Source organism: Parasteatoda tepidariorum, chromosome 1, assembly GCF_043381705.1.
Source record: "Parasteatoda tepidariorum isolate YZ-2023 chromosome 1, CAS_Ptep_4.0, whole genome shotgun sequence".
In the NCBI taxonomy this organism is placed as follows: Eukaryota; Metazoa; Arthropoda; class Arachnida; order Araneae; family Theridiidae; genus Parasteatoda; species Parasteatoda tepidariorum.
The window spans coordinates 70,622,579-70,638,643 of record NC_092204.1 but is presented as its reverse complement, the minus strand read 5'-3'; the positions used below and the strand labels follow the sequence as shown (position 1 = coordinate 70,638,643).

Below are 16,065 nucleotides of genomic sequence, written 5' to 3'. Positions count from 1 at the left end.
ATTGGTCATTTTTGAGAACCATTATTTATAACTAGGAGGCTTCGCTCCCTGCTCGCTGGCGCTCACCAACCCCCGGAACTGCTTTCACAGTTCATTTCGGATTGCTTCGCAATCCAATGCTCGCTTTGCTCGCTCATTGGATACGTTCTTAACGTCTAGTTTTTGTATACTTTTTTGAATACTGAAGTTCCGAAAACTTTTCACTGTAGAAAATTCTAAACCTGTACATTTCAATATTAATTTGAAATTGCAAACAGTTCACATATTTTTCTTAATCACACTATTCTAAATTTCAGTTGTTGAGAAAAGTAACTGTTGTAAGTTTTGTTTTAAAGTCTTTCCCACCAGAGGGCTAAAGCCATGTGTTGTAAAACAATATGAAATAGTAGTCTGCCACTGAACGCCGGATGTAAAGCATCGGCTTTGATGAAGATAATTTTGTATTTTTAATTCTCTGAAGGGCGCCACCTTAATAATATGGAATTTGTAAAATAAATGTATATATTTTTGATTGTTGATGAAGCCCATCATTTTGTGTTTTCATCAGTGTTCAGAAGCAGAACAACTATAAGTTTTTTATTTTATCACAAAAATATAAAATGTATAAAAAACAAAGAAAAGAGTAAGAAAATGAGTATAGTCATAGAAAAAGTTAAAATTATAATATAGTATTTGTCAGTTAAAATAAAACTTTTTGTTTAAGTCATTGCTAACAATTCAAATTTCTCCGAGGCAATTCTAAAGTATAAATTAAGGTAGTATTGTTAAGTTGAAACACAATATTTTTAGTTTTGATGTCAACAATACAATTCAATTTTTCACAAAAACGATTGTTTCCATTGTTAAGTTCAATGTCAACAATTCAAATTTTTCTGAGGCAACTCTTAACCTCTAAATATTATTTTTTTTATGTACACATTTCTAAATGTCAGTATTCAACCACAAAACAACTTAAAGTCCTCAAATTTAGCATGAAGTTGTAAAATGTAATGAAAGAGGGTCATAGCAATAATGAAAGTAGAAGTAAAGTTAGTACTGTAAAATTAAAACAATATTTTTAATCAATGAGCCAAGTTCTTCAAGAAGCAGTTGTAGAAGTAGGTTGTTTATTTAAAACTTTTTATAGAATTTCTTTAAGAACACAATTGTTAATTTGGGCATTTGGCGATACAACACTTTTAGAATTGAAGGATTTGTTACGTCAAGCGCTCAGGTATCATAATTTTGATCTAGTTGCGCTTCTATGTCATTTTGATTTATGTTGCTAAGTTAACTTTCAAAAAATTCTATGGCTGGCAACAGCATTTTTATTTTTTAAGTTGTTTATTTTTATTTCTTTTAGAATTCGTTATTTTTTTAGCGAAATGTTTTTTAACCTAACAGAATTCTTTGCCGACTGTTTTCTCTATGAATGAAGAAAATAAAGTAAATATTTAACTGTTGTGAAAAGAATCTTATTTAGTTGTACAAAGTACTTCAGTCAAAATTTGGGAGCCACGTAAGAGAATTATATATATTAGATCAGAAACACATTATTAAAAGGCAGAATGCTTTGGTGTTTTCAAAACAAAGCAAACGTTGCCACCGGCGGAAAAGAAATACAGTCAAATTTTGGGAGCCACGTAAGAGAATTATATATAATAGATTATTAATATGATTTCCTGCAGTTAATCATAACATATTGTTGAATAATTAAAAATCTTTTCTAGTGAAATATAAAAAAAGTATGAATATAAGGGGATAAAATTTGTATTTCTTTAAACACACATTTTTATAGACAGAGCACCCATTGCCCAATTTAGATCCTTTTTTACTATATTTTACTTAACTCTCTTTGTTACTGTTTGTTTAGGGGAAGAAAATTTTAATATTGAAAATTTCGACCGATTTTTCAATTATCTCGATATCTCATATCTTAATTGCAGTATAGTGTTGGATGATATGATAAATTTAAATTATTACTGCTGTAAGCAGAATTGATAGCAAGTTACAGCTTAATAAAATTTATCCCCAATAGAAATTTCAACCACTTTTCAACCATCCATAGAGCTCAGATTTAAACTAGAGCTCTGCACCGCCTGACAATCATTACTTGTCCGCTATAATCTGAATTTATTACGATTTCAACACCACTCAAATAATTTGTCCAACAAAATAATGAGAAAAAAATATTTAAAAATCACATTTTTCATTGAAGGTGTTCACTGTAAAAACTTCTGTACATTATTGAGATAAATATTGTTGGAAAATGTAGTATTTACACTGCTATTTAACTAGAACATAAAATTATGCGAGAAAAAAAATCACAGATGAATAAATTTTCTTTTTACCTGCTATGACTCCCCTATCGGTTTTCTAGCCCATTTTATAAGATTTTAAATCCTTCTATATTGCTGTTTCTAATAACACTTGGGCAATCCAAGTTCGCCAGTCATTGGCCTTTTGCGAATTAAGTCAGGAAGGTGTGCTTTTTGTTTGACAAGAAAGCACCTCGAGGGTGAAAGTACGTCTAGGCTCAGAACTTCAAACATAGATGGCATCACCACTCATTCATGAGGCCACTTCCGCTATCTGGACATAGATTTGAAGGGAAAGGAAATTTTCTCCAGATCCCTGTACTCATGGTGCTGCTCAGCGACCGACCATAGGATATTCGATTCCACAGATTTTAAGAGCACGTAAATGGTATGTACTCGGTAGGTCCTAGCAGAGTCGAGGATCGAACTCCGGATATGAGTTCCATTCTCTGTTCACCGGGCTACTACGGCCCATCTGCATTGTGACGGTAAATCTGCATTCCCATCTAATCTGCATACTGCTCATCTGCATTGTGACAAGCTAAAACTTTCACTTGAGTAAACTAGTTTCTTGGGCTCGAATTCTTGGTATAAAAACTAAATTTTTCATTAAAATATTTTTTTCCACGGCATATTTTTATGACAAAATTGACTTTACATTAAAACGTACTGGAACACTGAGCTCTGATACTTTTTACCGTACACGTAAGAAAAATTTTTTAATATAAATTTTTCTAGACCTTTTTAAGTGTATGATTTCTGAAACATTTTTTTTTAATTCAAAAAATATTCTTGAAAACATTTAATTTGTTACTTCAAGAAAAAACAACAAAAAAGAAGGTAAATTACTCAAATAAATCGTTAAGACGAAGGAATAACAAAAATATTGAGGCTGTGTAAAAAATACATCAGTTTGATTAAAAGCAGTTAATAAAATATTGGAAAGCCCTTTATTATGGTTAGAAAAGTTTTTTTTTTTTCTGGCAATCCCCTTTGAAAATCTCCTCCACCCACTCAAGCTAGTTATCTTCGTTGAAGAGAAGAGGAATGATAAAAAAAAAATAATAATAAACGAAGAATCAGTTGTCTTTGCTTGGAAGGAAAATTGAAGATTGTTCTGTAGGTCATGCCAATTAGTATCCAATATCATAAAAACAGGGCCCAGTCTATAACCTTTCTTTTCAGAAAGCCTTGGTTCAGAGGCTAAAAGTTATTGATCAAATCGGAGGCCTGGATTACGGTTTCCGCAGCGTAATATCTACCTTAATGACTGGTCATCTTGGAGACCATTGATGTCACGTGACACGAGGGACCGTCTATTAAGCCGTCACTCATGTCCACTTCAAATTAACGGCCCTCCGTTGGGCCTTTGATGGGCATCGATCTGAAATATCGGGAGGTGGGAGTAGCGAGATATAGGGGTAGATCTGCTAAAAAAAAAGAGAAAAAAATCAGAGATTTCATGCGAAATTGGAGACGTTGACGAAAGATTTTTTTTATTTCATTACTTTTTTTTCAGATTCAAAATTTTTATTCTGTTTTTTTTCTGATGCGTCTTTTTATTTCGAAATTTTTTAAAGGGACATTGATGAAGTAATTTGTTTAATCATAATAACAACAATAAACGAAAGGCGATGTAAATAAAATCAAATAATTAATAAAATCAGTGGGAACGTTTTAAGTGCTTCAGCCAAAATGAGCATATGACAAAGGCTGGAGACTGCTTCTCAGTATCAACTCGAAGGCTGTCACTGATTCATATATAATTACTAGGAAAAAAAGGAGAGAAAGGATTTAGAGGAAGAAGAAAAAGAAGGGAGTTTTAGAAAGGGGAAAGAAGAAGAAGAAAAAAGAAGTAGAAATAAAGATAAAAAAAAAAAATACGAATAGAAGAAGGTGAGGGAAGAAGAAGAGGAGTGTAGAAAGAGAAGGAAAGATAAGGAGAGTGAAGAAAAAGAAGTGGAAGTAAAGATAAACGAAATATATGCAAAAATGAAGGAAGATGAGGGAAGAGAAAGAAGTGAGAAAAAGAAAGAAGATAAAAGAATGTAGGAAAGAGAAAGAGGACGAAGGGAAAAAAAAAGAAGAAGAGGTTAAGAGGAAGAAAGAAAAGGATGAGGTTTGTAGGAAGAGAAGGAAATATAAGGAGAATGAAGAAAAAGAAAGTAGATGTAAAGATAACAGAAGTATAAGTAAAGATGATTCAAGTGAAAGTAAAGAAGATCGAAGTAGAAGCAAAGATGAAGGAAGATGAGGTAAGAGAATCAAGAGAGAAGAAGAAAGAAGATAAGAGAATGTAGGAAGAGGAGGAGAACGAAGGAAAAAGAAGTAGTAGTGAAAATGAGGGAGAAAGAAGAGAAGGAAAAGGTGGTAAGAAGGAGAGGTATATAGGAAGGGAAAGAAAGGTAAGGAGAGTGAAAAAAAATGAAGTAGAAGTAGAGATAATTGATGTAGAAAGGAAGATGAAGGGAGAAGAGAAAGAAGAGGAAAGGAGATATAAGATTGATGGAAGAGAAGGAAGGCGAAGAAAATAGAAGTAGAAGTAAAGGTGAAGGAAAGAAGAAGTAAAAAGAAAGAAGAAGCAGAAGTAGGTAGTGAAAGAAAAAAAAGGAACTTTTAATAATAGGCTATTTATAAACATCACAAAATTGTGTTATTATAGCAATTAAGGTACAATAAGCAATGAGCGACAACCAGTCTGTCTTATTTTTGTGTAGGATTTTTTTAATTGACATGTGCTAGTGATTTTATTGACCAGTGTAGAAGAACCACGAAAGTAATAATTTGTATTGAAGAAAGTGTCCCTAGAGGCACGGGAAATCGTCTACTGATTTTATGAATTAAACATCATGATTTCTTGCACAGTGTGCAATAGACTGTTCCAATTTATTATGCAAATTTTCTTTTTTTTTGAATTTGCATACTCTTTACTATTGGGACATTTAATTAAAAAAAACAGTTTAGCAAAATTTTAATTTGTTTGAAAAAAATGTTAAGTGGCACCATCAGTACATTTAAATGCTTAAAAATAAGTGATGATTTATTATAAATTTTTTTACTTGAATTTTGTAAGCTTTCTTGCAAATTTAAGATAATGTTAATATGAATTAATAACTATATAAAATAGTTTTCTTTCTGAAGTTAATTTTTTTGAGGTAATTTTACCGACCTATTTTAAAAAACACTTGACATTCATCATGAGTTGTAATGCATTAATTACCTAAATTTTTAATATTCAAAAAGTTATGCCAACACTCCGTTATCTGGATTGATAAAAATTTGAGAAAATTGAGAATTATTCATTGATTTGATAATCTTTATCTAGGTGGAAAAATCTCGCCAAAGTGGCGATTTTTAAAAAAGTTTAATAACTTTTAAAGTATTTAAATTATTTGTCCTCAGTCCTGACAATTTTTTGTTGCAAAATGCTATGAATGGTTTAAAATTATAGCTCTGCCTCAAGTGTAAAGCATTTCAATTGTGTTTTTTAAAATTTTCCTAGGCGTAAGAGCTATGAAAAACACTGTTAACTAACATGTACTTATTTCTTGCACTTGTAAGATTTAGTTAATATCTAATTTTTCGTATTATGAAGTTGCCCCGTAGCAGCCCGAGTTTACTAGAAAAACGTAAACGAAAGAAAAACCTGTGTAAACAAAGTTTAACTTGGGGAGTAACGTTAGTCAAGGAAGGAAAAATTATACTGGCAGGATTTTCAAAAAGGATAGGGATTTCGTGCAATGTAGACTAATAATAAAAAAACGTGAATAAAACACGAAGGAAAGTGTAGATATGGACGTTCTATAGTTTTAGTTCTATAAACAAGAACACTGAGGAAGTGAAGTGATATAAAACATAGATTAAGGTTCTTGTTAATAGAACCGAAATCATAGTATCTCCGTTTCTATACTTTCACTTGCGCTTTTTTTAATTTTTTATTACGCTATTTAATATTACAAGTTTAATTGTTTTTATTTGCTTTAATGGTAGGTAGGTAGGATTATGCAGTGGAAAAGCTATCCCGCAATATTTACTTTGCAAATATTTTTTCAGTAAAACTTCATGGTTTCACTGTAGGTTTGCCTGAACTAACTTTTCTCTAAACTTTAAGATACCAACGTAATCCAAGCAAAATGTGCTTTGAAAAGTTTCTGTGCTTGTTCAATTGAATACTTTTCAACGAATTAAATGGAATAAAGTAACATTCCGAAATATTACACAGTTACTCATAAATAAGGAAATTGCATCCATATAATTCACAGTAGGTTAACATGAAAGAAGTAAAAATTTTTAATTGTAGAAAGAATTTTAAGATGATTCGGAATGGCATTTAGTAATTAATATTGAGGTAAAGCGAATTAGTTAAAAGTTAACAAAAGAACTCCATCTTAAATCCCACTTTTGATACACGAGAATTAATTATTAGTTTACTCAAAGCTTAATTTGATTATAACCATTAATATACAAGCTTGCTTATTACCCAAATTTAACATGACAGAATATCTCAATTCTAGTGTGTCAGAAGCTGCTAGTTACTTACCAAAAAAAAACTTATCATTTATGTTAGATAACATAGTAAATTTCGACATTAAAAAACACCTTGTGGTCACGTTGACGACGAAATAAGAGAAAACACTTTTTCCATAATATAGTTGATTGATATTTTAATCTTGTAAAATGCAGTGTTTTCACTGTATGTCTGGAATATCTTCTTGTGGAAAAATGTTTATTTTTTGTATGTCGTACTAGAATACTAAGCATTATTAGCCGATCCACCTGCATTTTCATAAGCAGCATTGTGCTTTGGAAATTATTCAATGCAATTCAATAATTATTTTTTTAAATAAAATATTTGTTTCAAACCCTTTTTATTATTTTGAATGTTTTCATTGATTGTATGATAATAGAGGAAAAAGTACAAAATGATTTTCTAAGAACATCTTTAACTCATAATTGTATTAACAGTTGTGGTTTCAAATTCTCCTAGGATTTCTTAAAGCTAAACTGATAGACTCTCGTAAATTTTGAACATCATAAATCATACTTTATATTTTAAAGTAAAATTTTCACTCCATAAACCGGCTGTGTCCAGATACAACCTGAACTAATAACTCACCGAAGCAGACAGCTTCAGCCATTGCTGATACAGATAGCGTTTCTTGCCTACCAGAAGCAACTTAGTGTTTGCAACGATCCATTCTAGTATATTGAGATAGCTCTATAGCTAACTGTTAAGCTACTGATGAAGTTCAGCTCCGATTTACCAAAGTGTCCAAATAAAAATTGCAAAGATTTATTTAGATTTAGAATACTTTGTACTGAATGTGAATACATGAAATTAACTTTATTCGGATTTGTAAAAAGTTTTGAACTAAGTTGCATAAGAAGTTATAATGTGACATAACCCTGATAATTAAACTGAGTACAAAAAAGCAATAAAGGATTTAATATTAAAGACTATCGGTAATTTATTTTTCCATTCATGCAGGCGGAGTGTTTAAAACTAAATAATTTCGACTCTAAATAATACAGTAAGAGAGTTGTTTGACAAAAAAAAAGTTTTTATTAAATTGCATTTTTTTGTTGAGATATATGCAGCTTGTCCTCTTCTTGGGGCGCGCTGTACAGATGTGATATGACTCCAACCCAGTCAGAGGCAGCCGATAACATTTATGAACAACATATATAACAACATTGAAATCAGACTGCGAGCAGCTAACATGACACAGAAGAGCTACAGGTACAGATAAGAGAAAAGGAAGACCTCGCACAAAGATCTCTTCAACTGAATTACCAATGCATCGCACCAGCTAACAAAAGTTATCTAAGGAATGCATACAGTGGGTGCTTTTTAGAATGAAACGTAAAGTAACTACTCTGCCCCAAACACGTCCAGAAAACATCTTTCTTAATCCTTTCACTTCCATTTGTGAGCCGCATATAAAATGACTTGTTCTTGGTTGAATTATGAATTAAAGATATGGAATAAAAAATTCTGTTAATTCCAGAGGTAATCTAGCATTTTTAAGGTTGTAAGATCAACACTTTTTAGCGAACTATTTTTTTCAATTGCTGCCACAGTAATTCACAATTATTATTTTAAATTTTGTCTATTTTTCGTTATCGCCTTGTATGCTAATTATGAAAATGGCGCTTAGTGTAAAAAAGAAGAAAAGCAATAGTTTTGTGAAAATAAAAAGCTTTTGTGATATTTTCTTAACAGTTGAAATTTTTGTTTAAATTTCCCAAATTTAGGATCGGAGAAATATGAAAAAATATGTAGAATCATTCAATAATTTTCATGATTCTTGGAAAAATTCAAGATTTTTTTTCAAAAAAAAAAAAANGCTATTTTTTTTAAAAAAAAAAAAAAAAAAGAAAGTTTAATAATTTTTTACAGCAATTATATTACACGCAATTCTTTTCAGAAGGGTAGAACTTGCAGTTTAAATTTGAGATGAGTTTAACCATTTGTGCTGCTAAGAAATTAATAGATAAGCTTACCAAAAATTGACTACAACTCACTACTAGACTTAAAAACGTTATGCCGAGTGAAAAATTTTTCATGGCAAATCCAGTTTAATCCCTACTCGTATTTTTAAAACTTATAAAAAAGCAAGTTCAGGTAAACCTAAAGTAAACCATGAAGTTCAAATGCTGAAAAAATGTTTACAAAATATAACAAAATGCAAATACATTGTGGTAAAATTACTTCCACACTGCGTAGTCCTGTCCTAATTTGTTAGTATTTTGATATTTCGAATTTTTTTTTTAAAACCTATACTATAGGTATACCTGAACACACTTTTTTCTGAGTTTTAAATTACGAATTTAATTGAAGCAGAATTTGTCACTAAGGGCTTCTCCTGTGGTATAGCGTACCCTTGAGTGTTCGATGCCTTGTAGAAAATACAAGTCATTTTAAAAATACGAGCCTCGAAAGTCTTTTTTTTCCTGTGATAGTTGTCTGCAGTTGTCGACGTATGCAGTTCGTCGTTGCCAATTTTGTAACAAAATTATCTTAATGTGCATTTTTTCAACGCAACTGGTTAATGTGACCAAAATGTGTTGTTTTTCCCTCTGAGGATGAGTTTTGAGAAACACTTTACCAATGATTCGAGAATCTTCAAAAAATGGCATCGGAACTCATCAAAAAAAGTTCATTCAGAAAAAGTATATTCAAATTAATCAGGAATTTGGAGTATGGAATAGCTTGTGATGCAAGAAACGATTTTGAATCGATATTTTAACCAATTCACCGAAATAGAGATCGCAATATGTCGCGCGCAGCATGGAAGTGATAGGATCAAATCACTGACAGGATTTTTCCACAACTTGTGTTCTAAAGAACGCTTGCAGAATTCTGGAAGAGAAATTATTGTGATAAATCGCATAATAATGATGTAACACGCAAGAAACTTCTTAGGAATTTTAGTTTCATGGATGTGATATCATTCTGACGCAACTTATCACTGATATAATTTTTATTTCTTGATCAGAGAATGAATCTGAAACTCAATTTTATGTTTAAGACGTAGAAGAATTATTCTTTAAGATAACTTTTGATGCAAGGGATGCATTGGAAGCATCATTTATGAGAGTAAAGTTAAGTTAAAATTGTATCTGAGATCTCGTTCCATCGTACTCGCAATTAAATTGTAAGGTACATCAAACAAAACAAAAAAAAATGTTCGCATGTCCTTCCCATTGTTTCTGAGAATTCAGATGATTTTTAAATTTAAGTTTTTTCTTAAATTTTTCTTCTTTCAAGGATTATATATTCTCATATTTTATCTCGATAGTAATATATTTTTGAAGTTTTAGTAGATGGTCATTTAAAACTACAAGAATAAGCATTAAGTAAATCAGAAATATAAAATTCTGTCATAAATTACGATAAATAACAAATAATATAACATATTCAAAAAAAGTAGAGTATCTTCCTTCTGAAACCAACTTATTGATTTATTATTCTGTTATTATTCAATTTTGGAAAACAGTTGAAAAAGGCAAAACAAAACGCCTAAAAAAAGGCTTTTTAAGTTTATAACATTGGAAATGTCTTGTATAATAAAATAAAAATAAACTTGCAGCACATCACAGCAAACCTTCTAGAAGGTTAGGTGCAAGTTAAATTGAAACATTTATTATTTTGGAAATTTTTATTTTGAAATACATGAAATTAAAATTGTGAAAATGACTTAATTTTTTTTCTATTGTGCAAAGAATTGAACTAAAATAGATGATAGATATTGCCAAACTTATCTTTCATTTTGATATTTTATTATATCTTACCCTAGATGACTAGACCCCACATATTTGAATATGTCCTAACTTAGCAGAGGACTGGCAACGTATTATATATTATGAATGCACTATTTTTATGTGTTAAAGATGCCAAGGATAATTGAGGATGAAAAAATACATAAAAGCACATAGAAATAAAATTATATTAAGCATATAAAATCAGATTTGGTATTTTTCCAGCAAAATACGAACAGCTCGAATCTTCTTCAGTAATCTCGTAGGTATTATTTCCAGCTTTTTAAGTTACCTACAAATTTAATGCGACTTAGGTTTTTGTGGTCATGAAAGAATTAAAAAATAAAATATATGGTCAAAAAAATAATTTGATAAAAAAAGATCAATATTTCGAAATATTATACTGAGCGCGAAGTGAAAAAAGGGAATACCTAAACAACTTTTGATCTAATGATTAGATTTTAAAGTAATCGTTTACAGCTAACGGTTTTTTGAGTTACGAAGTTAGCTGAAAAAATGTATTTTCTCTCAATAAATGTAGTCTTTTTTTTTCGGTCTTGTATACTCTCATAAGATGAAAAGAGGCAATCAAAATGTGGAAAATAGGGTCCCAACAAAAATCTGATACCCTTAATGTTAATTTTTTGTTATGCATTTTAATAATTCCTCTAGCTTTTCCCACGAATCGACAACTAAACTCAATTATAAAACTCGTTTACCCAACTATAATTCCATGCAACATTTTTTTATAATTATTTTAGTGGTTATTTTTTTAAATTGTAAGTTACTTTTAACCCCATATTTCAAGAATCGAAAATTCAAATCTGTCAAAAATTGTTTTTAAAGAGAATTTGTTTTTGTATTACATTTTATAACTGAAAATATCGCATGCAGCAATTATTTGGATATTTAGTATCAGTCTCACGATATAAGTACGTAAAAAGGCGATTATTCGATCAAAAGTTATTCTGGTGTTTTGTTTTTTATTTGGCGCACTGTATATTTCAGAATTGAGACCTTGTGTAACTTAAATCATACGTACTTATACTTAAGTCACAGTGGATATTTGTAATGACATTAATAAAAAATTTATAGTTGTAGTAAAATTTTGCATCTTTCCTTGACCACAGAAACCTTACATATATATATTTTCTGAAAAATATCCACGTGACAAACACCAATTACTTCACAACTCTCCTATTTCTTTACATATTAGCCACGTAACACAGTCATATACTATGCAAGATAAAAAGCAAAAGTGTGCTTCCTTTTTTTTTTAGGTAATTTAACAATAATATTCTTTTTATTTACAAATTTTGACTCATGTTTTATAGTGTTTAAAAATTTTTTTTTTCAAATAAAAAAAAGTTTTAGAAATTATGTACATTTTATCTTGCATAATTTACTTAACATAAATGATGCTACACAAAGGTACAAAACATGAAATTGTTTTACAAGCTATCACAGATTAACAAAAAATCAACAAAACAGTACACTCTTTCTAAACATAAAACAGTTGTGCTTTGCACTTGCACACATACACATTCACTCACAAACATACATACACAACTAATAAAAAACATTTATACAGTAAAATGAGATCAGATGAATTTCTTGACTCCTTTGAAAATAAAAATTAAAAATTAAAGCTGGGAGAATTAGGTTTGAGAGAATGCGTTTAATTTACATGCTGCATAAGCATTTAAGATTTTGTGCCCCCTTTAATGCTTTGATTGTTTTCTTAAGTTAGGCCGAACCTGAGCCTCAAATCCTCAGGGAAAAACCACTATAAATATTACACTCAGTGGGGATAGTGGACTTCAAACTGTTGTAGAACTTCAACTTTGCAAAAGTTAAATTATAATATTTTTTTTTCCAACAGTATATTGTCACAACATCGCACTAAAGTGTGGCGTATCACAATAGAAAGTATTATAACTCATTTCCAATCACCAACTTGTGCTTGAAGTGTCAATTGAAGAACGACTAGCGTATATAGGAACTTTGTTTTTTTTTCATACATGACTACTTCAAAATCTAATGCTAACAAATGCTGATTTAATCAGTTCTTTCAGTCTCTGCTGATTCTTTTTTGTTGCAGTGATTGTTTCTGATGTGTAACTCCAGTTCGGTGGACGAGGAACAGATCTTATTGCACACATTGCACGAGATTTTCCACGGCCATGACGCCGGTATCTCTTGACTCGATTGCAGTATCGGATGTATGTCTTTTCCCTGAGAGTGACTCTGAATTTGATTTTGGCGATGACTGTTCTCGCTGCTGCGGTCCAACTGTTTGTTAGAGGACAACAAAGAAAGAGGTTGAGGAGTTGTGGTCACAGAAGGACTTGTGGTAATAGGAGCACTAGCGCTGCTGCCATTGCTCATTCCGGCCGTTTGAATGACAGATATTTCATTCATTTTTGGTGGTGGCGGAGGAGGATGGGGATGATTTGGTAACCCATTCATAAAAGGATTGAGGTAAGGAAAGTAAGGAGGTTGTGCGAATTCCCCTGGCTTCGCACCTGGATTCAACTGAAGAGGTCCTAGATCAAGAGACATGCGTCGACCTCGGCGAGATGTGCTGTTATTCCACATGTGTGTTCCCATATGAACCTTTAGATTGCCTTTTGTTGTGAATGCCCTGTGACAAATATGGCACTGGAAAGGTTTATCTCCTGTGTGTGTGCGCATGTGAATTTGTAAAGCACTTCCGCTGGAGAAGGGCTTGTGACAAACTTCACATAAATGCTTAGGAGTACCAGGCGCTCTCTTCGCTGGAACAGGTGGTAAAGCCACGTCGGTGGACTGGCGCTTAACTCCTTCATCCACCTTCTTTGGAGATTTTTCCCCGCTTGTTTCTTTCTGAGGCGAACTCGTTATAGGTGACGAGTTGCTATTGCTGTTGGTGGAAAATGCTTGCGGGGGAAAATCGCGGATTTTGTGAGTCAGCATATGCTGCCTCATATTACCCTTTGTAGAAAAACCCCTGTCACACACTTCGCACCTGAACGGACGTTCTTTGGTGTGGCTGCGGTAGTGAATCTCTAAAGCGCTATTGCACGCAAAAGTCTTGTAACAAACTCGGCATGTTGTGCCGGATCGGTGGTGTGGTGGTCCAAACGGAAGTCCGGCTAAAGGTGGAAATATTTTTAAATCTGATGTAGCTGGACGCTGGAATGCCGGAGAGCTTCGAGGAGTTAAATCCAAAGCTCCTCCACCGTTATTGTTGCTGTCATGTTTTGATAAAGTTTGATTACTTAGCGAAGAAGTTCTGGGAGTTTCCCCTTTTCCATTGGTAACAACTACACCAGGTGTTGTTCTTTCTTCACTTGATGGATCAGTATTGTTTTTGTTGATAGTTGGAGAAGCTGTAGGCTTTTGAGGGTAATTATAATCTCTAAAATAACCTGCCATATTGATACCCAATCCAAAATGTGGTGCAAACGGAAGCGGATGTGTAACACTACTGTTAATCCCCTTAACATGGTTTTCTAATGCCGCTAAAGAAGCAGTGGAATAATCAGAACAGTTTGAAATGCTCATTGGTGGATAATGCCGGTCTGGACCATGTACAGAAAATGGTATGGGACAATCACTGGGTAACGTCATGGGTAATGGTCGGTCGCTGGCTAGAGTAACTAACAGAGATGTATTTGGTGGACTAACAAATTTGGGTGAAAGTTTTTCGAGTCTGTTTGGTGTATCCGTCGATTCCCTTTCTGAATCCTCATTGTTGCTGGGTGTTTGATCAGATTCTTGCTTTGGACTGGATTTTATGTTAGATTTTAGGTCCATTGGAATGCTATCAGTAATTTTATCTTTTTCAGGCGTTGAGTTGCGAGATACAGTTTTTAAAGTCACCTCGTAAGTTTCACTGTCTGGTTTAACTTCTTTTTGAGGAGAAACATCTCGATCACTTTGAGCTAAGTTTAAAATTGGTGGTTTAGATTCTTTTTCTTCAAAACTCTCTTCCATGTTTGAAGACGGAGAACTGCTTCGAGCACTCAGAGGAGATGAGGCAGTATTTACATGATTATTTTCTAACCCAGTAACTTTAATAACGGATTCATTTGCAGGCGAACCTTTTGAATCTTCTTGAGATTTAGAACTTGTCAAGGCCAATGGTTCAGAGTTTACCAGTTGAGATTGAAGGAGGAACTGTCTGGGATATGAAGGAGGTAATAACGTGGGAGGCCTATCATCGATAGGGTGAAACACTGGTGGAAGCTGCATTACATGATCCGTTGTATGGGTTCGAATATGCTGCTGAAGTACGATGGCATTTGGAAATTGACTGTGGCAGACAGGGCATTGGTGCATTAGCCTTGCAACAGGTTTTTGTCGGTGAACTCCCATATGTGTTTTTAAATTCCCCTTCGTGGTGAATGATCTATTGCAAAGCTTACACCTGAATGGCCTTTCTCCGGTGTGAGTGCGATAATGCATTTGCAAAGCGCTTTTACAACTAAGCACGCGCTGACAAATGATGCATTGATTTGGTTCCACCAATTTATGTTCAATATTGTCCACAAGTTGCTGCAACTTTGACGTTTCAGATGTTTTGGTTATTTCAATAAGACTTTCCCAAGAATTGTCATTGGATCCTATTCTCGGCAAAAGGTCTTGATAATAGCTTGGGTCTTGCAAAATGGCTTCAGAGTTGTCCCCATTTGCACCCTTAGTGTTGGTTATGGAGTTGCTAACAGTGGTATTTCCTGCAGTCGAAGTTGCAGTTGAGACTGGATAATCGTATGGGGAGAGGAAATAAGGAGCGAAATTGGGTGAACCGAAAGAAGGATGAGAAGCTACCTCTGATCCATCGTCATCTAAGTTAGATGTGTCTCTGTCTTCATCATCGAATCTTTCAACGTCTATTTTCAGATCAGAGTAATCGTCGGGCATATTATCGTCCGAAGAACCATCTCCAGAATTATCACTAAAATTAGATGTATCGTTTGGGGAAAGACTTCCACTATTAAGATCAGGATTTGATGATTTTCTTCCGTTTAGTGGTGTGGAAAAATCTAAGGCTTGCTCTATCTTTGAAGAATCTCCTGCAAGAAAATTATTAAGAAAAACAGCATTAAACTAAAATTCTCTTACAAACATTTTAATAAGTTATATACATTAAGTTTTTCCAATATAGTGTGCGTATTTGGATATGTTCCAAACACTATTGTGTTCTTTTTGTCTTGTTAAGAAAATTCATAACATCATACTTTTCTGTTGCCGTCCGATAAACGCAACATAGAGAGATCTATCTATTTTATAAATGTACATTACTTTGTTCTTTAATACATTTTCCATTATTTTCACGAGTGTTTTACATCAATTTCTGATAAGATATTCAAATTAACATTTTCTATGTATATTATAGAAGGGATTATTAGCAGTAGAGGAAAATTAGACGATTTATAAATTATAGAAATTTAAGTTCATTTCTATATTCCCAATTATTCTCCATACATATTTTTACTACGAAAGCCTGAAATTTCGCTCAAAT

The 16,065-nt window shown here is 32.6% G+C and overlaps 1 protein-coding gene across 1 annotated transcript in view; it reads right to left on the bottom strand.

Annotated features, from left to right (window-relative positions):
- Nucleotides 1-7,837: 7,837 nt before the first annotated feature.
- LOC107450899 (sal-like protein 1) overlaps nucleotides 7,838-16,065 on the bottom strand; it is a 94,838-nt gene continuing 86,610 nt past the window's right edge. Inside the window, exon 4 of the mRNA XM_016066831.3 lies at nucleotides 7,838-15,616. Coding sequence (XP_015922317.1) covers nucleotides 12,618-15,616 — 2,999 coding nt within the window. The 3' untranslated portion in view covers nucleotides 7,838-12,617. The remainder of the gene's footprint in view (nucleotides 15,617-16,065) is intronic.